The following is a 27924-nucleotide window of genomic DNA, read 5'->3' as shown; positions in this document are numbered from 1 at the left end:
GCTGGGCAATTGTGCCGCCCGCTGCCTCCCGAATCAGCCGTAGGGGCGCCGGGACATCTCCGCCCCGCCGCCTGAGCCGTTGGCGGCCGTTGTAAATGGGGCCAACGCCTCCGCCCTGCCTCTACCGCTTGTTCTACTGCCGGGCAAGGGCGGCGTCTCCGCGGATCAGCTGTGCGGCGGAGGCGCCGACAGCGAGGACAGCAGCAGCGGCGACGACGGCTCTCCAGCCCCCAGTCTGGCCATCTGTCCCAGGAGCCTGGCAGCGACGGTGGCGGTGGTGGCGAGGCGTCTCCGGCCCGCCCCTGGGCCACTGCAACCATTGCAACCATCCAGGAGGGGTCGGCAGCTCTGCTCTGCCCCGGCCCCCTGATCGACTCCCGGGCAGCGGCGTCGTCTCCAAGCGATCAACGGAGGCGCCGCGGACCAGCAGGGTGGCGGAGGCAGCGACATCTTCAGCAACGGCAGCGGTGAGAGCTCCGCGGGCCCTAGTCTGCCGTCTGCCATCTCCCACGGTCCTGAACACCGGGCAAGGGCGGCGTCTCCGCAGATCAGCTGTGCGGCGGAGGCGCCGACAACGAAGACAACAGCAGCAGTGGCGACAGCTCTCCAGCCCCCAGTCTGGCCATCTGTCCCAAGAGCCTAGCAGCAACGGTGGCAGTGGCGGCGAGGCATCTCCGGCCCGCCCCTAAGCCACTACAACCATTGCAGCCATCCAAGAGGGGCCGGCAGCTCTGCTCTGCCCGGCCCCCTGATCGACTCCCGGGCAGCGGCGGCGTCTCTGAGCGATCAACGGAGGTGCTGCGGACCAGCTGGGTGGCGGAGGCAGTGGCATCGTCAGCAACGGTGGCAGTGAGAGCTCCGCGGGGCCCTAGTCTGTCGTCTCCCCACGGGCCTGAACACCGGCGGAGGCAGTGTCGGTGTGGCGCCTCCGACCCACCCCTGAGCCGTTGCAGGTGCTGCAGCCATCCGGAATGGGGCCGGCGTCTCCGCCCTTCCTCGGCCCCCTGATCAGATGGATCAGCTGGGCGGCGGAAGAGGCAGCCGCTGCAACCACCCTGAGCAGGACCGGAGTCGCTGCTCTGCCTCGACCTCCTGGCCTGCTCCTGAATAGCGGCGGCGTCTCCATGGGATCAAGGAGGCGCCACAGACCGGCTATGCGGGCCCGATCGACCACCTCCAAGGGGCCTTTGACAGCGGCGCTAGCAGCAACGGCCTGGCATCTCCAACCCACCCCCAGAACCGCTGCAGCTGTCTTGAGTGAGGGCCAGCGCCTCGTCCTTCCTCGACCACCTTGACCTAGCCCTAGGCGGCGGCACTTCCGATCCACATCAGGGAGACGCCGCGGACCAGCGGATCCGGGGAGCAGCTATGCAACGGAGCAGCAGCGAAAGCGTCAGCAGGGTAAGCTTCTCCAGACCCCGGTCGACCACCTTTACCAAGAACCCTCGACGGCAGCACTACTAGACGCGGCGTGGCGTATCCGGCCCGCACCCTGGGTGCCGACGATTTACAACCAAAAGACACCACGATACAGCTGACCAGTGGAGATAGCGGCGACTAGACCACCGAGGCCATCATCATCTTGCCTCCACCAGCTCTCAACCCCCCTGCCCTCCCTCGCCCCACAGGACATGATGGGCCTGGGTGCAAGCCACGGTGGCAGAGTGGCTTGACCTTACACCTGCAGCCCCATAGAGGTGAGAGCTCTATGGGGTATGCTTCACCCAGAGTGGGTCCTGGACCACCCCCGGAAGCAGAGTCACAACCCATCGTGAGAGGATGGGGAGTGGCCTGCTTCTGGGGTTCACCCAGCCAAGTGGCAGTGGATGGGTGACGGTCCAGATACCCACCTACCCAACTCGACCCTCCTTCCAATTCTCCACCCAGGGGACCGCCTTCCCAAAAAAAAACCTGTGACTCTATGCTTCTCCAATATTCGAGCACAGACCTACTCGCCCTCAGGAGTTCCCCCCTCTCCTGGGTGCGCCCCGCCTACAATACATCGAATCTCGATGACGGGCCCGACCATTGGGCCTCTGAGAGATGGCCAGGCAGGATCAGGGGCCTCCAACACAAGTCCAACAAGAGGCCCCTGGTTAAATTCCTAGTTAAGTTCTTTGTCGGGTTAGGGAGGGGGGCGGGAAAAGACTATGGTTGTTCGGGGAAGGCGGGCCTTCCAGCTACCATAGCGCAGGCCAGGCCTACGACCATTCGCGAAGGTGGAAAACGAGGACCAGTCGCCGACAAAGCCCAGTGGCGAGCTGACGAACAGCCAATTCCCAGGATGGTGGGGAACGGCAGAAGGTGCACAAGCAGAGGGCTGTATCGTCACCGGGAGAGTCATCTCCGCTCTGTACAAGCGGTGAGACGCTCCGACCCTCTGTACTTCCCCCGAGGACCCGGGAGCGAAGGTGTGCAACCTCCTATGCTCAGGCTGATCTACCTAAATGCCAGGTCCGTAGCTAACAAGGCTCACCTCGTTCGTGACCTAGTGGAGAGCGAGCACGCGGACCTGGCTTGCATCACGGAAACCTGGCTGGGCCCAGAGGGTGGTGTCCCTCTGGTTGACCTCTGCCCGCCAGGTTTCCAGGTGCTGCACCAGCCTTGGGCCCATGGGAGGGGCGGGGGAGTGGCAGTTATCATCAGGGAGTCCCTTAGCCCGCGAGAGACCACCGTCCCTCAGATAGTCGGGTGTGAGTCTCTCCTTCTGAGATACGGCCCGGGGGCGCAGTTGAGCCTGCTGCTGACGTACCTACCACCTAATCGTGCAGCGGCAGCCCTGCCCAAGCTACTCGATGTCCTCTCAGGGTTGGTGGTTGAATTCCCAAAACTCATGGTCTTGGGCGACTTTAACCTACCGTCCCTGGGAGGATCGTCCGAACTAGCTCGGGAGTTCATGGCTTCCATGGCGGCCATGGACCTGTCGCAAATAATTTCTGGACCAACTCATGAGGGAGGCCACACCCCCGACTTGGTGTTCTTGTCTGGACGGTGGCGTGATGATATCGGTGGGGGCGCCACGACCGTTACGCCCCTGTCATGGACCGATCATCACCTCCTACGGCTAGACTTCCCCTTTGCCACCCCCCGCCGTGGGTGCACAGTGCCGACCAGATGGTACCGCCCTAGGTGCCTAATGGACCCTGATAGGTTCCAGGCAGCGCTTGGGGACCCACATGCACTCCCTGCTCACAGCTCGGCGGATGCCTTAGTGGAAGCCTGGGAAAAGGCAGCCACGGAGGCTGTGGACCGAGTTGTACCCCTGCGGCCTCTGACCCGGCGCAGATCCCAGCGAGCCCCGTGGTTCACCACGGAGCTCCGGGAGATGAAGCGTCGGAGACGGGGCCTAGAGAGCCGTTGGAGATCCAGTCGATCCGAATCCGACCGATTGCGACTAAGAATCCTCACCAGGTCTTATCTCGCAGCGATAAGGGTGGCAAAATCCAACTACTTTTCCACCCTCATCGCGTCCGCAGATAATCGCCCGGCTGCCTTGTTCAGAGTGGCTCGCTCCCTACTGAACCAAGAGGTGAGGGAGGAACCCTTGCAGGGTCGAGCCGAGGAATTCGGTCAATATCTGTTGGATAAAATCGCTCGGATTCGAACCGGCCTGGACTCCAACTGGGCAGAGTTGGAAGAACAGGACATGGACAGTCTTGTCGACGTCATCTGGGAGGAATTTGATCCTGTGACTCCTAAGGAAGTGGACAGGATTATGAGGAGGTTGAGCTCCTCCACATGCTTACTGGACCCGTGCCCTTCCTGGCTGGCTTATGCGGCTCGAGAGGGGACACGAGGCTGGTTTCTGGCGGTCATCTCTGCTTCTCTGAGTGAGGGTCACTTCCCCACCGCCTTGAAGGAGGCGGTGGTGAGACCTCTCCTCAAGAAGCCCACCTTGGACCCATCCTCATTGAATAACTTTCGTCCAGTCTCCAATCTTCGCTTCCTTGCGAAGGTTGTTGAGAGCGTGGTGGCGCATCAACTTCCTCAGGTCCTGGATGAAGCGGTTTATCTAGACCCATGCCAATCGGGCTTCAGGCCGGGCTACAGCACGGAGACGGCATTGGTCGCTCTGATGAATGATCTCTGGAGAGCCCGGGACAGGGGCCATTCCTCTGTCCTAGTCTTATTAGACCTTTCGGCGGCTTTCGATACCATCGACCATGGTATCTTGCTGCGGCGCCTCAGGGGACTGGGAGTGGGAGGCACGGTTCTGCGTTGGTTCTCCTCCTTTCTCCAGGGTCGCTCGCAGTCGGTGCTGGCAGGGGGACAGAGGTCGACCCCGAGGCCTCTCGTTTGCGGAGTCCCTCAGGGGTCGGTCCTCTCGCCTCTCCTGTTCAACATCTACATGGAACCGCTGGGTGAGATCATTCGTAGCTTTGGAGTAGGGTACCATCAGTATGCTGATGACACCCAGCTTTTCATCTCAACTCCAAACAGCATCAGTGATGCCCTCGACGTGATGTCCCGCTGCCTGAAAGCGGTCCGGGAATGGATGGGGAGGAACAGGCTTCAACTCAACCCGGACAAGACTGAATGGCTGTACGTACCGGCAAGCCAGGATACTCAGATCATTCCACCCCTTAACATCGGGGATGAGTTACTACCCCCTGTTGATAGGGCCCGCAACCTGGGTGTCCTCCTAGACTCGCAGCTATCCCTGGAAGATCACATAGGATCTGTGACCAAGGGGGCCTTCTCCCGGGTTCGACTGGTGCGCCAACTACAATCTTATCTGGACCTGGATGCCTTACGTACAGTCACCCATGCCCTTGTGACCTCTCGCCTAGACTACTGTAACGCTCTCTACATGGGGCTGCCCTTGAGATCCACTCGGAAGCTTCAACTGGTGCAAAGTGCAGCGGCACGGACACTTTTGGGGGCCTCCCGATACTCCCATATCACACCTCTCCTCCGTGAGCTGCACTGGCTTCCGGTTGCCTTCCGAGTGAAATTCAAGGTGCTAACAATGACATACAAAGCCCTACATGGCATGGGTCCGGACTACCTACGGGAGCACCTTCTGCCAATGTCAACACCCCACCGTCCTGTGCGCTCCCACAGAGAGGGCCTCCTCAGGGTGCCACCGCTCAAGGAATGTCGGCTGGTGGCCCCCAGGGGAAGGGCATTCTCAGTGGGTGCGCCAGCCCTCTGGAACTGCTTGCCAACCGAAATCCGGATGGCCCCCGACCTCCGCACCTTCCGGCGCGACTTAAAAACTTACCTGTTCCAGCAGTCCGGCCTGGCCTGATAGCTCTAATTGGGGTCCCAGTTTGTTTTTACTATTGTTTTTCACTATTGTTCAATCTGTATACCTACCTTACTCTGTACACCGCCCCAAGTCCCTCGGGAGAAGGGCGGTTTATAAAAACAAACAAACAAACAAACAAACAAATAAATAAATAAATAAATAAATAAATAAATAAATAAATAAATAAATAAATATACACTGTACACACTGTTACATTAAAATGTAAACTCCTACTTCATTTGTTTTCCATTTTACTTCTCTAAAATACCCACCCACATGCACCAAAATCTGATCAAATAAACTGAATCAATGAGCTGTATAGAAAGATATATACTGCTCAAAAAAATAAAGGGAACACAAGATAAGACATCCTACTATTAAATACAGTACATTGTGTTGTTTAAGTGTTCCCTTTATTTTTTTGAGCAGTATAGTTACTCCACTTCAGCTCAAGGCTTATTGCTGGATCATGCATTTTACAAGTTCTCCATTAAGCTTTCACTAAACTTTAGGCTAACTTAGAAATAAGTTAGCAAACTTTGAATAATAAACTGCTTGGTAAGGTCACAGTTTAAAATAGATGTGTAAATAAGATTGTTTGGGTGATAGCCTATCTCATTGACCATTAAATTACTCTGCCCCATGCTCTCTTTTATCTCTTTTTTTCATTTTCACATATTTAATAAGATCAAGGAACCAATGCATTTAAAAAAAACATGAATGCTCAAAACCATACTTCTACATTGCCTGATTTTTATCCCTTACAAATAATAATAATAATAATAATAATAATAATAATAATAATAATAATGATGATGATGATGATGATGATGATGATGATGATGATAATAATAATACTACTGCAAGGGACCTTGGAGGTCATCTAGTCCAACTCTCTGCTCAGGCAGGAAACCCTATACTATTTCAGACAAATGGCTGTCCAATCTCTTCTTAAAAACTTCCAGTGTTGGAGCATTCACAACTTCACAAAATCATGCAAACTGATTACAAGGCTAGACATGACCGAGTTGCTAAATTAATCCACTGGGCATTGTGTAAAAAATATGACTTGCCTGTGTCCGAAAAGTCGTGGGAACATAGGGTGGAAAAAGTTTTTGAGAATGAGAAGGTGAAGATCTTGTGGGACTTTCGAATACAGACAGATTGTCATTTGGAACACAACATGCCAGATATCGTAGTTGTAGAGAACCAGAGTACAGCTGATTGATGTCGCTGTACCAGGAGATTCCAGAGTTGAAGAAAAAGAACTGGGAAAAATTACGAAATATCGCGACCTAGCCATCGAAACTGCACGATTATGGATGAAATGTGTAACAGTGATACCCATTGTCATCAGGGCACTGGGAACTATGTCCCAAAACTTTGCAAAATTCATCGAGAAACTGCAGCTTCCTGCAATAACTGCAGCAATGCTACAAAAAAAACTGCACTACTTGGAACATCTTACATTTTAAGGAGGTACCGTACCTGGTTGATACCTAGGATGCTGGCAGCAACCCGTGTCAACCATCAGCGCCAGTCAATTTGAATGTTCAGTTGACTGAGGTTCATGTTTAAGGAATAAAAGAAATAATAATAATAATATAAGCAGGAAACCCTATATCACTTCAGACAAATGGCTGTCCAATCTATTCTTAAAAACTTCCAATGTTGGAGCATTCACAAGTTCTGGAGGCAGATTGTTCCACTGATTAATTTTTCTAACTGTCAGGAAATTTCTCCTTAGTTCTAGGTTGCTTCTCTCTTTGATTAGTTTCCATCTGATTCAGTAATCTGGTACTAGCACACAGAGCTTCCTTGTTTTGTCTAAGCTCCTGAAGGAGAACTGCAAAACCAATAAGCATTTTTGACCCCTCTCTCACTGTTTCGTATTCTGGGAGTAGGAAAATACTGTTCCTCCTTGGCCCTATAAATCCCATTGCTATGTATCTATAATGCATTGCTATGTATCTATACCGCAACAGTCTCCAAATAGAGCCATTAGTCACTTCTGTTGTGTCATTATATGGCACTGTGGGGTTTGTTACTCTCTGTATGTGAATGATGGTGGAGAGAAGGATGGGGAAAGAATGGCTAGGGATGGCTCAAAGGCAGACTGAGAATGTACTTGGCAACCCAGCTTTCAAAATGTTTTCATTCAGATGGATATGAGAGTTGCAGACTGATTAGTACATGACACAGGTCTGTGGCTTCTTATTCTGATTACAACAGCAGTGCAGATGTTCAGTGCCTTAGTTATGCATACTTTCCCAGCTCTAGAATAGCTGAGTTGGGAGGGACCTTGGAGGTCTTCTAGTCCAACCCCCTGCTCAAGCAGGAGGCCCTATACATTCTGGACAAAGGTCTGTCTAATCTTTTCTTGAAAATGTCCAGTGTTGGAGCACCCACAACTCCTGGAGGCAAGTCGTTCCATTGATTAATTGTTCTAACTGTCAGGAAATTCTTCCTTAGTTCTAGGTTGAATCTCTCCTTGATTAGTTTCCATCCATTTCTTCTTGACCTGCCTTCAGGTGCTTAGAAAAATAGTTTGACCCCCTCTTCCTTGTGACAGACCCTTAGATATTGGAACACTGCTATCATATCACCCCTAGCCCTTCTTTTCATTAAGCTAGACATACCCAATTCCTGGAACCATTAATTTTATGCTTTTGCTTCAGTCCCCTAATCATCTTGTTGCTCTTCTCTGCACTCTTTCGAGAGGTTCAATATCTGGTGACCAAAACTGGATGCAGTTTTCCAAGTGTGGTCTTATCAGTGTAGTATAAAGTGGTATTAGCACTTTACATTACCTTCTTCCTATAGCTTGCTCTTAGCTGTGCAGCAAAATCCGCCTCATCAGCATCATTCTTGTACTTGGTTCCAGTTTCAACACAATGACATAGCCATTCTTCAGCATCTATGGATCAATAAAAATAAGGAGCATTTGCTATTTCATTTTGATTCATAGGAAGTTTTACTCTTCTGTTGTACTATATTTTTTTCCATCAATAATCAGCAGATGGCAGCAGGGGACAACAAAACTCTCATTTTCTTACTGTATCCCAAGTGGAAGGACAGTAATTACATTATGAGTACAATGTAGTATCTTACCTCAATATGTGGAATGTGTGGGCATGCATGTGTTTCTGGAAATATGGGATTGGATTAGGTACATGTCAAGAACTAGGAAAATCAGGAGGTTCAGGCAGTTCAAATGTGTGTAAAGATTTATTGTAAACTTGATCTGTACAAGATTCTGAACTACTAACAGTCAAGGGAAATTAGTGGGAGTTAAGAATAGAAGGAATTCAAAGTGGGCTGGACTTAGATCTCTTGTGGTCGTGAAGAGAATCATGACTGATGATGCATTTGACCCCTCCCCCGGGCTCAGCCTGGTTATCTCCTACGGCAGAGGTCTCCAGCTTTTTGGGCACCAGGGACTGGTTCTGTGGAGAAAGGTTTTTCTGCAGACCGGAGGGGGAGTGTGCTATCTGCATCCCATGGATGGGGCTTTGCTTGTTTGTGGGGATAGGTACCTGGCATGCCACGGCCCAGTACTGGTCCACGGACCAGGGATTGGGTATTTAAGCATTGAGTGGATGTGGGTGTGCACATTTGGAATCAAAGGGCAAGTAGGCTTTTACAATTATGTTGTTTTTTTATTGTACATCTCTATGAGTTCATGTGAAATGGAGCAATACGTTAAAAAATAATAACATAAAATAACACCACTCTGTGTTTAATGAAAAGAAGGGCTCGGGGTGACTTTTATTGCAGTATTCCAATATCGAAGGGGCTGCCTCAGAAAAGAACAGGTCAACCTATTCTCCAAAACACTTGAGGGCAGAACAAGAAGCAATGGATGGAAACCAATTAAGGAGAAAACGGCCTAGAATTAAGGAGAAATTTCCCGACAATGGCATCAATTAATCAGTGGAACAGCTTGCCTTCTGAAGCTGAGGGTGCTTCATCACTGGAGGTTTTTAAGAACCATTTGCCTGAAATAGTACAGGGTCTCCTGCTGGAGCAGAGGGTTGGACTGGAAGACCTCCAAGGTCCCTCCCAACTCTCGTATTTTGTACTTCTGTTCAATCTGTCTTGTAACTAGGAGTGGGGGGGCAACATTTTAGAATGGACCTGCACCCAAACAACTGGGTAATTTTTTTTTCTTTTTCCCCAGCCAGATCCAAGCTTTTTTGAAATTCAGTATTTCATTCGCTGGCTTGTTCGCCACCCAATATAATTTAGTTCTGAAAGGGAAAAAAAGTTAAGTCCCAAGCACTTTTGCACAATTTCTTTCCAGGAAAAAAAAGGCCAAAGATATACCAGCTGGCAGATGGGTTGCAGGGATACTGCCCTCTGAAAGGACAGGGCTAAATCATACAAGCCACAGAATCTCTTAACCATGCTTGCACAAATGATGCACAAATGCAATTTTTGATTTGGGATGCAAGGATCGGAATTGAAGTGGTCACTCAAATAAGATCACTCAAAAGCTTTTCAATGTAGCTTAAATCAGTTCTTTAACTAATGCAGTGTTTTTAATTGCTCCAGCCAGATGAACTGTATTTTGAAGAAGGAGACATTATCTACATTTCTGATATGGTGAGTTGATAAACAAAGCTACTAGACCACTTTCTCCTTAAGAGAATAAAATGACTATTGAACTGCCAGTCGCCTTTTTCAGCACTACTTTCTTTCTTTTTCCTCCAGAGTGACACAAATTGGTGGAAAGGAACCTGTAAAGGAAGAACTGGACTAATCCCCAGCAACTATGGTAATTTCGTGAATTGTGTTCCAAGAAATAGTTGTGAAGCAAAATAAAAATAATGATCCTTTAACACCATCAGACCACAACATCTGCCTATGCCAGGTCCTTGGGAAGGACTCAATAGGTGAATAAAAGTGCCAAATTCAGTCTAAACATCTGGCTAGCCTTAAAAATAATAATGTGCTTTTCAGGTACATCTGTGAGTAGAATTAAAAATGAGATTCTGAACAATAAGATACATTAAGTACATTACACTCTGTTGGCCATGTTTCTTGGCCCTTGCTTTGCTTAGCTTCTTCCTTGAATTTAGATTATTGAACTTTTTATAGTTTGACCATTTATCTTTAGAAAATTTGTTTTCTGATGGTAGTACCGTATTTTCCGGTGTATAAGACGACTTTTTAACCCATGAAAATCTTCTCAAAAGTTGGGGGGTCGTCTTATACGCCGGGTCGTCTTATACGCCGGAAAAAAACCATAAATCAGTCGAGCGTCCCCGTTCTTGCAAAGCAACTTCAAGCCTCCTTAGTCCAGTCCCCCCTCCTTCGTGACTCTCCCTTCCGACCCCCAAGATCCTCTAAGCCCCTTCTCCTCCCCCTTGCAAACGCCAGACCCCGGGAGCGGCAGGAAGCCCCTCCCCCTCACCCAAGCGGCATCTGAGCATAAGCAGAGCGCGCCCTGCTACCTGCTATCTCTCGCGGCAGACGCCCGCATACGGCCTCGCAACCAGCTGCAGAAGCCCGCGCCCGGCTTTCCTTCCCCCCACCCGCACCCGGCTACCGGTTCCTGGGCCCCGGCCCTAGCCGCGGGCCAGCTCGCCAGCGACCAGGCCAACGGACTCCCGGCCGCCAGACGCTGCGCTTTGGGAGACGCTCCCCGGCGGATTGGGGAGGGAGCGCCCGCCCACCGCCAAGCCGTTCCAAGTTTGGGGAACTTCCGGGGACTTCCGGCGGGCCGGGGAAGAGCGTGCCTGCCAGCCCGTTCCAGGAAATTCCGGGGACTTCCAGCGGGCCTGGCGCCCCTCTCGCCCGCAGACCACGCAGCAGCCCTCGCCAACCGGCCTCGACATGGCCGCCCCAAGCCCAAGCAAGTTTGAGTAAAGGATGTAGCTGCTGCTATGCTTCTTGACTCATACAAGCATTAAATTATAACATGATATTGTTTCTTATTAGAAACAGTTTGACAATTCTTACTTGAATTGCTTTAATCTTCAAACTGTTCTTACTTATAGGAACTTAAAAAGTAGGACCTATTACCAGCACTCTAGATCTTGAAAGCTTTCTGTGTGGTAGTCCTTTAGGTCAAGGGTCCTCAACCTTGGCAACGTTAAGGCTTGTGGACTTCAACTCCCAGAATTCTTGGAGTTGTAGTCCACAAGTCTTAAAGTTGCCAAGGTTGGAGACCCCTGCTTTAGGTCCCCGAAAAGTGCTAGGACATCTCCACTTCAGTTGTCTTATTTCAAAAGCTAACCAGATATAGTAGTCTTAGTATCAACTCACAAAACTCAGGTTTCTAACCCTGGGATCATTCCTATGGTCCATATTGGCCCTTCTGGTTTCTCTAAAACTTAGTTGAAACATGGTGCAAAGAATTGTGTGCAGTACTCATGTGTGGTCTGACCAGTGCAGACCATATGAAGGAAGTTATTTCCTTTGATTAGGAAATGCTATTTGATGTAATCTGAACATTCTTTTGCCTTCTAAGCAATTACCTTACCCTACTGGCTCATATTCAGCTTGAATTGAACTCCTATTCCCAAATTTTTTTTATAACCCATCATTAGGTGTCCCATAGCTTATGCCTATGCACATATACGAAGAATTTAGCATTCGTGTCTTGTTAAAATTCATTATCATTTTCCAGCCATTTCTCTAATCCATCTAGATAGTTCTGAATGTCTTCTGCAACATCAGCTGTCCTATTCAGTTTTGAGTCATATTCGTATTTGGCAAGAGATGGGCCAAGGACAAAGCCGTCTGCATTTTGTAATATTCTTGTCTGGTATCAGAAAAATATGCGGGTTTTTTCATTTTGCTGCAAAAGTAGAGTGTGTAAAACACCACATTAATCTGTCCCATGCATATTCCCATAGGATATGCATAAACTCTTTAAAACCCATTTCTGCATTAAATAGTTAGAACTACTCTTATCCTTTTGATCTGCCTATTGTAGGAACAAGAGAAGCCCTAAATGAGGCCCCAAATCCTTGGATATCACCCCCACAAAATCCTTGGATTTTCCTGGCTGTATTCATTTTCTTTTTTTGGAATGGAAGAATGCCATTCCTGGCACAACAGTCAGAAACCACATAGAAAAGGATTCTCCAACCTTGGCAACTTTAAGACATGTGGACTTTAACTCCCAGAATTCCTCAGCCAGCATGGCTGGTGGGAGAATTCTGGGAGTTGAAGTTCACGGGTCTTAAAATTGCCAAGGTTGGGAAGCCCTGACATAGACCATTAGTTCAAAGGAAGCTCTGCACACCTGTTTTTAATACAAATGTATTCACTTTTATTGCAGTTTATTACAGTCACTGGGGTTTTTTTAATCAAAACTTTTTAAAACTGTATGTCAGACTATGTAGAGATGACAGTACAATTGTGTATATGAGTTTATCTTTTTAATTTGTCATAGCAAATATGTTCATAGATAAATCAAAAAGCTACAGACCAGAATTTTCTGTATGCACATGAACATGTTATTATACCCGAGGTTCTAGGTTGGAACCTTCCCAGTTTTTTTCTTCAATGTCATAGAAACTTTGGGTGTGCAGTTCCACTGCGGGTATAGTTCATTTTTGTCGCATTGAAGTGAATAGTTTTTGCTTACAAGGAACTCCATTAAAGATATTCAAATTCAGTGGAGCTTTGGGACATAATGGCAGAAGTTTCAAGTTTATTGATGGACTTTAATTATATTAGTGCTATTGTCTTCAGCCCATTAAGAGACAGATGAATACAACTGGCTACATTGGCATGTATTTTTTTCTTTTTGTTTTAGTGGCTGAACAAGCAGAATCCATTGACAATCCATTACATGAAGCTGCCAAGAGAGGTAGGTGTAGGGTCAATATTGACCCAGGACTTCATCTGGTCTCTTTTCACTGATTTCTGGGCTGAAGTAGATCAATTTGTAATGGTTTATTAAAAGCACACATTTTGTTGGTGAGCTTCCTCTTAACAACAGAGGTTTTTGATTCTTCTACATCTGTTTTAGAGGGGGACTGACTTGAAACAAATGTGTGCATTTTTCTTCCTATAATTTACATTGCCCTAGCAGTTAAGACCCTGGGCTTGTTGACCAAAAGATGGGCAGTTCAAAACCCAAGTACTGTGTGATGGGGTGAGCTCCCATTCCTGCCCCATGTCCTGCTAACCTAGCAGTTCAAAAGCATTCAAATGCAAGTAGATAAATAAGTACTGCTTCAGTGGGAAGGTAACGGTGTTCCGTGCAACTCGGCATACAGACATGCCGACCACATGACCATGGAAGCATCTTCAGACAACACTGGCTCCCTCAACCAGGAAACAGAGATGAGCAACACCCCCTAGCGTTGGACACAACTGGACAGGGGAAACCTTTACCTTTATGGCAGATAAACAGTGGTGTACAGTATGAGAATGAGAAGTGTCTGATGTGGGAAGTGGAAGAAAGATCGGATTATCTCAGTTACTGTAATCCTTTTCTGTGTTCAAAAGAAAAATGTCCAAGCTTTCCCCCCCCCCTTCTTTGTTACTTCTGACTTTTGGAGGAGATAATTTGGCTCTCATGTTTATGATGCACCTTTGTCCAGCCCTGATGATGTTCAGCTGTGTGGAACTCTAACTTCTTTCATCAGCATCTGGAAATATATCCCGGATTGGAGGCTTTCATCCAAATGACCAAAAAGCAGTGTCATGCATCACAACTCATTTTTCACTCCTCTTCTACATGCACATGACATCAGGATGTACTTAACAAAGGGGTGATTCTTGGGTTGCATTGTTGCAATGCAGCTTTGGTTGATGGATATACATATCCATTCCAGGGATGTCTTTTTTATTCTACTAGGGTCAAAGGTTAGGGGAATATATTCTCTAGCTTTATTTTACCCAATTAATTTTATTTTTCTGTTTTTATTAGCATATTGATTGAAACAAGTACTGTTCTGATATTAACATATGGTATTGAATAATTCATTATTTTAACAAATTGATACAGTAACTGATGCAATATAATAGAATTTGTCTTAATAGGTTTTTAGCATGAACACCCACAGACCTGATAAAAATAAACTAGTGAGACAAAATAGGGACTCTCTTAGGTATTGCATTTGTTTAAAAAATCTTGTGAATGGAATTAATTTGAAAGTGCCAATACATCGGTTTTATTTGGAATATGCTCCAAGAAACTTATTTCCAGATACATTTGTAGAGATGTTGATTAATACTTTAGTCCAGGTGTAGGCAACCTTGGCTCTTTTATGAGTCGTGGACTTCAACTGTATTGAACAACTTTCGTCCAGTCTCCAACCTTCGCTTTCTTGCGAAGGTTGTTGAGAGTGTGGTGGCGCATCAGCTCCCTCTGGTCCTGGATGAAGCGGATTATTTGGACCCGTACCAATCGGGTTTCAGGCCCGGGTACAGCACGGAGACGGCATTGGTCGCTCTGGTGAATGATCTCTGGAGGGCTCGGGATAGGGGATATTCCTCTGTCCTAGTCCTATTAGACCTCTCGGCGGCTTTCGATACCATCGACCATGGTATCTTGCTGCGGCGTCTCAGGGGATTGGGAGTGGGAGGCACAGTTCTTCAGTGGTTCTCCTCCTATCTCCTGCGACGCTCGCAGTCGGTGTTGGCAGGGGGGCAGAGATCGGCCCCTAGGTCTCTCGTTTGTGGAGTTCCTCAGGGGTCGGTTCTCTCGCCTCTCCTGTTCAACATCTACATGAAACCGCTGGGTGAGATCATTCGTGGTTTTGGAGTTGGGTATCATCAATACGCCGATGATACCCAACTTTTCATTTCGACCCCAAACCACCCCAGTGATGCCCTCGCTGTGATGTCCCGTTGCCTGGAGGCGGTTCGGGTCTGGATGGGGAGGAACAGACTTCAACTCAACCCTGACAAGACTGAGTGGCTGTACATTCCGGCATCCCGGGACATCCAAAATGTTCCATCGCTTTCTATGGCGGGTGAGTTCTTACCCCCTGTGGATAGGGCTCGCAACTTGGGAGTCCTCCTAGATTCACGACTTACTCTGGAAGATCATATAGTGGCCGTGACTAGGGGGGCTTTCGCCCAGGTTCGCCTGGTGCGCCAGTTGAGGCCCTATCTGGACCGGGATGCCCTGTGTACAGTCACTCATGCGCTCGTGACCTCTCGCCTAGACTACTGTAATGCTCTCTACATGGGTCTTCCCTTGAAGACCACTCGGAGGCTCCAACTGGTACAGAATGCGGCCGCGAGAGTTGTCTTGGGAGTTTCCCGGTACTCCCATGTTACACCTTTGCTCCGCGAGCTGCATTGGTTACCAGTTGTCTTCCGGGTGAGGTTCAAGGTCTTGGTCATGATCTTTAAGTCCTTACATGGCATGGGTCCGGGATACCTCGAGGACCACCTGCTGCCGGCGTCAACTCCCCTCCGCCCTGTGCGTGCCCACAGAGAGGGCCTCCTCAGGGTGCCTCCGGTCAGGGAATGTCGACTGGTGGCCCCCAGGGGGAGGGCCTTCTCTGTGGGTGCTCCGGCATTATGGAACCAACTGCCGGTTGAGCTCCGGATGGCATCGGACCTTCGATCCTTCTGCCGCGGGCTGAAGACCCACTTATTTGAATTAGCTGGTCTGGCCTGATGGGGGAATATGGGTTTTTAATTGGTTTTTTATTATTCTATTATTGTATTTTAATTGGGCACTGGTTTAATTTCCTTTTAATTTTTGTACTGCTATTTATATATGCCCTGTGAACCGCCCTGAGTCCCTCGGGAGAAGGGCGGTATAGAAATCAAATAAAATATAAATATAAATAAATATAAACTGCTGGCTCAGGAATTCTGGGCGTTGAAGTCCACAACTCATAAAAGAGCCAAGGTTGCCTACCCCTGCTGTAGTCCAACGGTTCATTCAGTGACTGTTCAAAGTTACAGCAGCATTGAAAAAAGTAACCTATGACCATTTTTTACCCTTATGGCTGTTGCAGCATCCCCATGGTCATTGAACAAAATTCAGATGCTTGGCAATGCTGGTTGCAGTGTCTTGGGCTTGTGTGATAATCTTTTGCAACCTTCTGACAAGCAAGTCAATGGGGAAACCAGGTTCACTTAACAGCTGTGGCGGAAATTCACATAACAACTGTGGCAAGAAAAGTCGTAAAATGGGACAAATTTCACTTAGCAACTTTCTTGCTTAGCAACAGAAATTTAAGGCTCAATTGTGGTCATAAGTCGAGGACTAACTGTATTATCCATCTCATACCTCAATCCATTTCATCTGTTAGAAGTTGCAGGGATTGTTTTGCGAGGTCTGTCGTCAATGGCAACACCCTTTTGCCATGAAGTAATCCCCAATTGATAGGTAGTCTGAACTTGGGAGGCATATCAGAAATGCTACTTTTTTCCATGACATACACAATGATGTATCTAACTACGTATGGTTTAGTCACAGGCTTCAATGAGGTAGAAAAATAGCTGCCCTCATTTTTTGCTCTGCTGATAGGTGCTAGAAGGCTATGATTTTTCCCCTACTGACTTCTCCTTCATTAGCATTATTCAATCCATTCAGTATTCTGTTCATTATATGGACAATTCATATACATAGGATCGATCAGATAAATTCTTTTGTTTTCAAGCACAAAATACTTAACATTTTATCTATGTGATTTACAGTATGTCCTCCTTTTATGCCCCAAAATATAAAAATCATCTTTCTAGAAGAGTATGTGTGTGTATGTATATACATGGGCGTGCTTGTGTGGATAGGTAAGTGACAGAGAGGGAGAATGAGAAATTAAATGTGTGTGTGTGTGTATATCTATCTATATATCTATATATATATTCTCCATATATATATGGATAGACGTAGTCCACAAATGGTTTTCTGCCAGTTTCTGGATTGTTGTTGTTGTTAATTGCGAAGTCGTGTCCGACCCATCATGACCCCATGGACAACGTTCCTCCAGTCCTTCCTGTCCTCTACCATCTTCTGGAGTCACGCCTACTGCTTCAGTGACTCCATCCAGCCACCTCATTCTCTGTCGTCCGCTTCTTCTATTGCCCCCAATCTTTCCCAGCATTAGGCTCTTCTCCAGTGAGTCCTTCCTTCTCATTAGGTGGCCAAAGTATTTGAGTTTCAACTTCAGGATGATCTGGCCTTCTAAAGAGCAGTCAGGGTTGATCTCCTCTAGGCCTGACCGGTTTGAATGCCTTGCAGTCCAAGGGACTCGCAGGAGTCTTCTCCAGCACCATAGTTCAAAGGCCTCAATCCTTTGGCGCTCAGCCTTTCTTATGGTCCAACTTTCACAACCATACATTGCAACTGGGAAAACCATGGCCTTGGCTATATGCACTTTTGTTGGTAGGATGATGTGTCTGCTTTTTGGTATGTTTCTGGATATGTTATATTTAATGTTTAATACATATTTTCTTCTTTTTCAGGAAACTTGAGCTGGTTGAGAGAATGTTTGGATAACAAAGTTGGTGTCAATGGCTTAGATAAAGCTGGAAGCACTGCCTTGTATTGGGCATCTCATGGTGGACACAAAGGTAGAGAAATAATTTCAAACCTAATTGTTTTTTAACATTAAAGCCAATCTCATCCTTCATTTTGCAAAAAAAAAACAGTTTCACACCCATTTTGTTTCTACTTACATATGTATTTTTATCTCTTACACATTTTTTAAAAAATATTTATTTACTATCACATGCCATTTTTAATTTTATGCATAGAATTTACTTTAATAAATATACCACAGAAAAAAGAGATGAAAAATGTTCACATATTGAATTGGGAAGCACAATTTTTATATATATGTAAAATCAAAGGATGATCTTCCTAGACATTTCATTTATTGTGTTAGTGACTCCAGTTTTTATCAGAGCCTTTTCCAGTTAATTTTCCCAAATCTAAAAATAAGAAAATGGCCCTTTTTGCTGATTAATTCAAAGTCTTGGCTTTCCTAATTTCTCATGAAGTTTTCCATTTTTTTCCCTTCATTTGATGTAGACATCGTGGAAGTGTTATTGACACAGCCAAAGGTAGAACTAAACCAACAGGTAGGGAATGATACACTGAGTAACTTTGCTTTGCAGTAATGTAGTAGGTTACAGTTGAAATGATCAAAACTGTTCCTTTCCAACCTTTAAGGTTAGTTTTGCTCTCCTTTCACAGAATAAATTGGGAGACACAGCTTTGCATGCTGCTGCATGGAAAGGTTATGAAGATATTGTAGAAATTTTGCTGGGAAAAGGTACTGTGTTTCTCAACATACCCAAATTTGGGGTTAAATGTCTCTGTTTATCAAGAAATGTGTGTTCTTAAAATACAACCTCTGTCCTCATAAATGTTCTCTATTGACCCACAGCAATTCAACATTCAGAATAATGAGTCTTAATTTTGTGTTATATCCAAATGATAAACTGTTAATTTTCATAACAAGCTAACATATCAACCCACAGTTTAAAAGATCATCTGTACTGTTCTAAAAGAAAATACTGTTGGTTTTTACTAAAGAAGAACATTGTCAAAAGTGGTTTATATGGCCACCAATTTGGAAGGACTCAACTTTAGCACAAGAATCACATATGGTTTTATTAAACCAAGATACGGACATAGTATACAGCTTTGTGCAATTGTATTAAATATCAGCAGACACTTTATACAGTTGAGTAACTATTTTCCCCCCACATTTTGAGAAAAATTCTCAATAAGACAGAAACGTATTCCTGAAGATTCCTAACATCGACTAGTAAAGAAATATGCATGGCTAGAAATCCTCAGTGAAACCTGAAATTAATGTCAGATATTGCTTTGGTCCTTTAGACCAGAAGTCCCCAACCTTTTGGGCACCAGGGACCAGTTACGTGGAGAGAGGTTTTTCCATGGACCGGAGGGGGTGTGGTTTTGTATGCTGCCTGCATCCTGCGGATGGGGCTTTGCTTATTTCTGCGGACCGGTTGCTGGGGCTTGGGGACCCCTGCTTTAGAACATCATTGTGAAATTAAGACCAAACTTTGTGTATCTCACAGTATCTGCTAGCAGGAAGTTGACTTGAAACAGTTACTTAGAAGGCCACGTCTATAAAGGTACAGAATCAGACGAGTGCTGCTGTAAAGTTGCTTCATTCTGGTTTGACAGTCTAAAGCTTGCAGATGGCCATGGCATGTGCAGTTCTCCTGCAGCCATCCAAATCTGTTTGCCTTGCAACAGACTGGACCTTCTAATTCTTAATAATTTAAAAACATTGTGAAGAAGCACAGGATATTCTGCATTTACACTTCAAAAGCTTCTTCTCAGTATTTCATCTGATCCTTATAATTCCCCAGCCAGCCCTTGGGGAGTTGAAGTCCACAGGTCATAAAGTTGCCCTGGTTGGACTCCCCTGCTTTAGACCTTTGTTACATTGTGTGTATATAAATAAGGATCAGATGAAATGCTGTGAAGGATTGCTTTACCTAGCTACCAATCTATGATTTTGAAACTCAGGCAAGATCCCTCACTTTGCAAAACATTTGGATTCACTGCAATCTATTGAATAAATAACAAGTGGCTGAGTTCATGCAGCCTGATAATTATAAGCCATGGTTTACAAACCCATAGTGACTGGGTTCTCACAAGACGCCAAGCCAAAATTAGGGAAATCTATTTGTTTGTTTGTTTGTTTGTTTATCTATCAAACTTTTTAACCTCTCATGTCCCCCACAGAGGCTCTAGGAGGGTAGACTTTAATCAATACAATCAAACATTGGAAACTGAATAATTTAAGATTAAAATGTAAAAATGTAAAACAACATTATTAAATTGCAAAAGATGGAGAGTTCCAAAATGAGGGGATTAAGAGTTGTGCGGGCGGAGTTTCCAGTGGGGCCAACCATTCCCAGGGCTGTGTGGGCCTCTGTGTTCCCCACACAAGGCCACACAGCCTAGTAATGGTTTAACATGACATGACATGACATAACATAACATAACATAACATAACATAACATAACATAACATAACTAACATAACATAACATAACATAACATAACATAACATAACATAACATAACATAACATAACATAACATAAATGACACCAGTCCAAGTCTGAACTGAAGTTAAAGAGTAAAAATATTATCAGTCATGCTTCTTTATTGACTCAGAGAGGTCTCTTTCTCTAATACCTTTTCATTTCTATGATGACAGCCCTACGTACCTCAGATGTGATAGGAAACTAGTTAAGTTTTTAGATAAGAATCAAAAATAAGATAAGAAGAATTTTCTTTCTCTGTCCAAACTGAGGACAGTGTTGTCCTGTTTTCTATTTTCATCAAGGTGCCAGAACAGACTTAAGAAACAATGAGAAAAAACTGGCTTTGGACATGGCTACCAATGCTGCCTGTGCTTCCTTGCTTAAAAAGAAACAAGGACAAGGTAAGATTTAACCTTTTTTTTTCACTTACGGCTCTCCCAGGACAATTGAACTGCTCCAAGCAATTGAAGGCTTCAGTAGATAGGTGGCTATCCCAAGAGAAGATACACTAAATGTATACTCTTAACTAAGTGTAGCATATTGTGGGAATACCCGATTCCAGTCAGTAATGGAATAGGAAATAACTAGTCTTGCCCCAAAAGACCCTGACATTTGAAATAGGCGTTAAATTACCTTCCCTCAATCAGGGTCATCATGTGAACCCCAAAGCAGTGAACTGTTAGGCAGTTCCCAAACTCCACCCAATCTATTATCTACTCAACAAGACCTGGAGACAGTGAGAAGCCTCTCCATTACATCCCTCACTACTCAAACCTACACAACAGAGTCCAATTTCCAAACACAGATGGTTATAACTGCTATTTTCTTGGACATGGGAAAAACATAACAAAATAATGTAAATAATGTCAATGGCAGAGAGGCTCATGGGACACCAAGCATGAGAAAGCAAGTGCTGGTACTCCATTCCCCAAAATGTAAACTTTTGACTAGTGTGGGTGATTGTGGTTGTGTGCTACAACTACTACCAAGAAGATATGATTGGGTTAATGGCTGTTCTGTGAATACAGGAGCAATTCATCTTTCTTTCTTTTTTCCTCAAAAATATATGAAATGCTCTGAGGAGGAAAAAAATGTACAGCCTGTAAAAGCCTTGATAGACTTAATGGCAACTCTTCATTCATTCATTCATTCATTCATTCATTCATTCATTCATTCATTCATTCATTCATTTTATATAGCTGCCCATTTCAAGTACATAATTCTGAGTGGCTTGCAATTAAAAACAAGACAAAAAACCCAAGAATACAATATCAAAACATTTAGAAAGCTTTTAAAACCATATAAAATATATATAACATAATCTTCAAGTGAAGTATTAAAAATGAGCAGGGAGAATGCTTGAAATATAATTATTCTAAGAATATAGAGTTGTATTTGAAATGTGAGAAACTTAGCTTAATCAGACGTTGGAATAAAGGGAGATACATTCTAAAATAATCGGCGTAGCTGAAAACTGACCATTTTATATTTGTTTCCTTTTTTTATAGACATAATGCGAACATTAAGCAATGCAGAAGACTATCTTGATGATGACGACTCTGACTGAATTGCCTTAATTTTGCCTTGAAAATCGATAGCTTCTTCTTTTTTATCTTTCTCAGATTCGTTTCCTCTGCTGTTACAAAATATTTTTTACTCACAATGTGTGCTACTATAATTTAAGTTTGGGCAGACATTCCTTATAAAAAAAAGCTCTCCCCTATTAAGGCTATAAATTCCCTAATTACTTTTTAAATTATTTGTCTAGAAGAGGGCTATATTGAAATAGGCTTCCCCTGTTAAATAACAGGTACAGCATTTAGATATCAGCCATTTGGGTGGCGAATATATATTCATCTTAAATTATGCCTGACATGTTTTGGGCTATTTTATGGAGGAAAACATCTCAGGAACTTGGATTCTCCACAGAACATTTTCACCATTACCCCTTCTCCTCCCTCTTCCCCTTTCATATATATTTACAGGTAGTCTCTCATTAAGTGATCTTCATGCTAGAACTCCTAATGGCAGGTTACATAAAGAAAATTCAGGCCAGGGAGCTAAAATGACTCCTTTAATGTTTCCCTTGAGAACTGGCTGTGATTGCAATTACTGTAAGTTCATTCGCATGGTACCAAAAATAGAGGTTTAGCACCAGATGAGACAGGGAGGGAATAATCTTGGGGGAAAAGAGAGAAAATGAAAGAAAGATGGTTTGGTCAGTTAAAATACAGCCACTTTGCCTTGATAGTTGTTCACAGCAGTTTTTTGCAGTTTAATACCCTCTTGGACAGAGATGTCCAACCTTGGCAACTTTTATACCTGTTGGACTGCAACTGCCAGAATTCCTCAGCCGGCCATGTAATCCTGTGAGTTGAAGTCCACAGGTCTTAACGTTGCCAAAATTGCACACCCCTGCTCTACGGGTCTTGTCAGTACAATTGGATATGTAGAAGCTGCCTTAGAGGGTAGAAGGAAGCTTCATTCTGTATTCTACAATGGAAGAACTGTATGGAGAATTTGATCCTAGAGACAAGGAATGTATGTTTAAGCTGAAACCTGTCCTCCATAATAGTAATTTTGGAGACGAAAAGAGGCTGAGAACACTCTTTCTCTCTAATTTGTATATGTGAGATATTTTCCCAATGGTTCATTTTCTTGTCCCTGTATTTTACAGAATTGCTGTATGTATGTATGTATGTATGATGTATGTTGATGTGTGTGTCCAAGTCCTAAATTTTAAGTGGAGGGAAAATGAGGTAAGATATCCTCAGTTGCCTTGCTTTATAGCTTTATGAGGTAATAAGCCAAGAAATATGGCATGTATCCAACTGAACACATGCACAATCCTGTTAGTTTATCTGTGCCATTTCCACCAGCTGTTGAGCAAATAATGGAATGGTATAATCCTGTTAAGTCTCATCTTCTATTTCATCTGAACGTCTGGTTGAAGTTGTTGCTACAGATGAATCCAGCATTTGGATTAAGAGAGATATAATAGGCCAATCAATTTCTGCCCTTTATTATATCTGTAGATTACAGCATAGACAGGGCAGTAAATCATTTCTCCTAAAGTGTTCCTGGCTGCAATAATGGGAATTGCATTGAAACACATCTTGAGTATATAACATTGGGACCAGCTGCACTAGTATTTATACTAAAATGCATTCACTGAGGACCATGGTACATAACCTTCTGTTTGTACAGGTTGCCCACTTAATTTGGGGTAAATTTACCTGGAGATGCACGTTATTCCACTGTAATTTGGAAGATATTTGTGGTTGTGTCTGTAACAGGATGTTGATGACTCTTTTTGCCATATGCTCTTAACTTTCCTGTTTCTTTTCACCTTTAAAGTATTTCATTTCAGAACGGATATATTTCTGAACTCGTGTGATGTAAAAAAAAGCCTACGAACCAAAAGTATCTTCAGAAAAAGATTCAGTATGAATAAATATTTTAAATGCTTTGAAACTTCATTGTAGTTCTTCCTAGACCAACATGACTTTGCCAAGGGCAAAATAAGTAGCGATCGTGTAGACCACCCTGATATCAAATTGAGATTATGGATTTGGGGTTGCCATAGAAGAGCAGCAAATCTTACATTATTTACCCTTCACTTGCATGTTTGTTGCCAGAGAGGTGACATTTTTATCTCAAGTGCCCAAGTTACTTCTCTAGTCTTAAGTGTCCTTTATTATAACTACTGATAGTAGAGAAAGACAGAATTGTTGCTCTGCCTGAAGGACCAGAGTATCATGGCCTGTTTCAGAGACTGTGCCTCAGAAATGCTTAGTGAATTACCTCTGCATTTCAACCAACTTACTTAAATGAGAATGAAAAAGCTGCAACCATAAATCCATTTGAAAAATGTGCATATATTGTAGATTGGGTACAGGCTTTACTGCAAAGCTAATTATTGTTTCACATTAATTTACATCCAACACAGTGTCTCAGAATGAACCCTTTCCTCCCTTTTGCACATATAATTAAGTTCTTCAGATGTTTGTCTTATTTTATAGGGCTCTTACAACTCCAGACATGTTTACAGCACAAATGCTTCTGTGGATTAGTAATTTACTTGGGTTTTTATGAGGTTTTCTCTTTATGTTCTTGTCCTATCTGCATATAGAAGATAAAGTTTGTGGCAAGAGTTTTAAACAGCTCATACAAGTAATTCCATTTCATTGCACTCAATCTGGTTTACTATTATATAAACTAATAGATCTTTCCTAACGAATATTTATTATGTGTTTATTTGCATAGCATACATTCACCATAAACAAATGTGACTTTCAAAAAGATTCTACACAAATGAAGGGTACTTTTTATCTGTTTAAAAGTTAACATTTCATTTTGACCGTCCTCAGAAAAACTTTTTAATTGGAAATGGAGATTTGAGTTACAAATTTCTGCATAATTTCTAATTACAGGACATCCAAGTAAGCCTTAAGGCATAATCTACTTTGCATTAAAACCATGGTTCAGAAGTCGAAAACCTATAGCTGTCCAAATGATGTTGAATCCAGAATCCCATCTACCACAGCTAGGATGATCAATAATTAGGAATCACTGGGGATATAATCAATTTCTGACAAGTTCAGTTATCTTATTCACCCTTCACTAAGAAATGTAGAGCAATATGCTGAGTAACAGAAATTTACATACGGATTTAAGAAGCTAACAAAAATACACTGGAAAAACAGTGTACAGGGCTAAATTTGGAAAATAAAATACATACACCCTAGCTTTTGTTTGTCTTTTCATTAGGTAATGATGGAGTCCAAAGTGGCTCTGAGAATATCTGTTTGGACAAAATCAGAAGTGGTAGCAAAATGAAATATATGAAATATTACTCTTGAGGTACATTTTTAAAAATCTTATAAAGTTATACTATGAAATTCCCCGTGAGAAATATGATCATGAAATGCAATACTGATAAAGCAATAAAAATACTGCTAAAAGCAATTGCAACTCATTTATTGCTCTATAGTCTTAAGATATTTTGTAGAGACTAGGCAAAGCATTTCCAGAGCTAAAATCCATCCTCCAAGGTTTTATGTGTGGCTTCAGAGGTTTTCCAAAAGTTGCTTCCAAACTGATTTCGATAGGTCTGAATGAGACCACTCTCTATATGGAACAATATTGTATTTAATTAATTTAAATTAATTAATTTAAGTTATATTTTGTTGGTTTTTATAGTCTCTACTTTCTAGCTGCCAGTACTAACAAACTTTTTAAAAAACTCAAAAGGATTTAATGTAGTACTTAATTAACGCCAGGCATAAAATAATGTAATGATTAAAAGCCCAGTAAAAAAGATGGATCCAATTTAAGGAGAGGTCAACCCCGACTTCCAAGGGAGGGTATTGTAAGCCTAGGAGCAATGCAGGAAAGAGGCCTTCTCTCATTTTCCAGAGGAACGGAACTTGACTGCAGCAAAATCCTTCAAAAAGGCTTATTCCGCAGATTTTAACACCCCAACAGGTTTCATAACACAAGAAGCAGTCCCTTAACAGCCTTAAGTCATGTAGGCTTTTAATTTAAATTAAATAAAACTGCACTGAAGTTGTAAGTTGTCTTGCTTCATCACCATCTAATGTCTTCGTCAAAAATCCTCCGAATATCAAATTCCTCCATGCCCCAAGCCATACAGCATATTAAAGAGAAGCACTGGGTTGTTGTTGTTTTTTTCAAATTGTGCTTGGCAACAAGCCATTTCCAGTGAAGATTTCTAAAAGCTGATTACATATCTCCACCAACTGAAATTTATCTCTGGGCCAGACATAACGTTTCATGGACTAGTAATTGAGCTACAATGAGATGTAGGTAAGTCTATCTCTGAAAAATGACCAAGAAACCAATGTTCTTCTAGGCCAGGCATGTTCAACTCATGGCCCATAGGCTGCATGAGACCCTAGACAACCCCGTAAGACCTCAGGAAATAAAGCTGGTTCTTTATATACATTATGTATACTATATATTTTATGTCTGGCCCAAGACAATTCCTGTTCACTCAATGCGGCTGTCAACACTGCTAACATCAGATGTTCTGGCTTTGACAACAGAAGGAAATGCAGCCATTTTCCTCTTTTGCTTTTAGAGTTAGTTGATGCTGGGAGGGGGAATGTGGATGAGAGTCCAGCTAGTCATAACAATAATAACTCAGCTGTGGGAATCCAAGGTCATTGGGCCTAGAGTTGATAGAGTTTTGACAGGCTGGAGAGCTGTGGAGAAAGCCCGCACTTCAAGCTAATTGGAGAATGTGATTTATGACTTTTTATTGGAGGAGGGAATTGTGCTTTGATACTTTGTATCCAGGGTAGGGGAATTTAGTTTTTGGTTTTGACTATGTAGTGCCAATACTTTATTTCTCAAATAAAATATTATTTAAGGTAAACAATGCCTCAAAGTTCTTTTGAAGAGTTTCATCTGTCAGAACCATGATAGCGGCCCAGGCAAGCCGAAATTTAGATACGCCTGTTCTAGATCTACAATAGCCTCCCAAATTTAGCCATTACAAAAAAATTTGTGCTCTACATAGATTTCTTGGGAATGGTTTAATGAATTCCTGTAGTGAGAAGGATTAAATGGTACAGAACGTATATATCCAACGTATATATCCATATATATTCTATAGATCTATGAATGCCCATCTGTCCTCAAATGATAAAACAGCTTTGCTGTGAATATTAACCAGCAGAGCTTGTGAATTATTTCAGCCTTATAATTGGGCACCTTTAGCTATGCCTGTATTTAGCTAGGATCAAGCTGAACGAAGAAGGGAAAACTTTTGTTCTTATAACTGAAATCACATTTCTTCATGGATAATGTAATACTCCTCTATAGTGGAGGAGCCCCTGGTAGAACTAGGATGAAAAGTAGATGAGGAGTTTCATTCTTCCTCCAAAGAAACAGACTGAAGAGTAAGCAGCTTTTCTCAGAACACTGATCTGATATCTTGCAAAGGGACTTTGGAACCAGATTAAGGCAAATACTGTATAAGATCCACCTTTAGCTTTGCTGCAGTGGTACTGATCAACATAGGTGGGAGGTCCCAAGCTATTCTGAGTTTGTAAGTATTTTCAGGACATTCCATTCATAATTCAGTTACAGTTAGTCCTGTGATTAGTAGCCCATAAGCTTTTAATTGGAATATCATCTATGGGGCCCATTTCTTTCTAAGCAAAAGATTATCCTACAAGCACATACATACATGTGCACACTCACACACACAAATACACATTCTCTCTCTCTCTCTCTCTCTCTCTCTCTCACACACACACACACACACACACACACACACACACACACACACACACACCAAATGATATTTAACTTAAATAAACCAAAGGAAAAAAGTTAAAAATTGTGGTTATATGCTTTGCAGGGTATTCTCAAAGCAACTGGTCAGGGTTTGTTTGTTTTTACTTTTTGTTTGTCTAAATCTCCCAAAACGCAGCATGACCTACAAATTATGATGTGGGAGAGTTGCACTCTTCTATTATTCAGCTGATCAGCTCACCTGGAATTCTTGGTATTTTCTAAAGAGAAATAAAATGTCTGGTGCTGAGTCATTTTGAAAATAAATCTGAGTCACATTTGGAAAGTGGAAATGACAGTTCCATAACATACTATCCTTCCTTATTATGAAATAATGCAAAATCTATATGCAAGTATTACATTCTGAACTTAATTAACCTTAG

The 27924-nt window shown here is 43.7% G+C and overlaps 1 protein-coding gene across 1 annotated transcript in view; it reads left to right on the top strand.

Moving 5' to 3' along the window:
* Positions 1 to 23686, top strand: part of OSTF1 (osteoclast stimulating factor 1) — a 42768-nt gene extending 19082 nt beyond the window's left edge. The window contains exons 3-10 of the mRNA XM_081319368.1: positions 9806 to 9856; positions 9965 to 10028; positions 13023 to 13076; positions 17648 to 17755; positions 18216 to 18265; positions 18381 to 18459; positions 20521 to 20619; positions 21727 to 23686. Coding sequence (XP_081175494.1) covers positions 9806 to 9856; positions 9965 to 10028; positions 13023 to 13076; positions 17648 to 17755; positions 18216 to 18265; positions 18381 to 18459; positions 20521 to 20619; positions 21727 to 21785 — 564 coding nt within the window. The 3' untranslated portion in view covers positions 21786 to 23686. The remainder of the gene's footprint in view (positions 1 to 9805; positions 9857 to 9964; positions 10029 to 13022; positions 13077 to 17647; positions 17756 to 18215; positions 18266 to 18380; positions 18460 to 20520; positions 20620 to 21726) is intronic.
* The last annotated feature ends 4238 nt before the right edge of the window (positions 23687 to 27924 follow it).

Source organism: Vipera berus (assembly GCF_964194415.1).
Source record: "Vipera berus genome assembly, chromosome: 2".
NCBI classification, from domain to species: Eukaryota; Metazoa; Chordata; class Lepidosauria; order Squamata; family Viperidae; genus Vipera; species Vipera berus.
The sequence above is the reverse complement of the archived record's forward strand: the minus strand, read 5'-3'. Positions and strand labels throughout refer to the sequence as shown.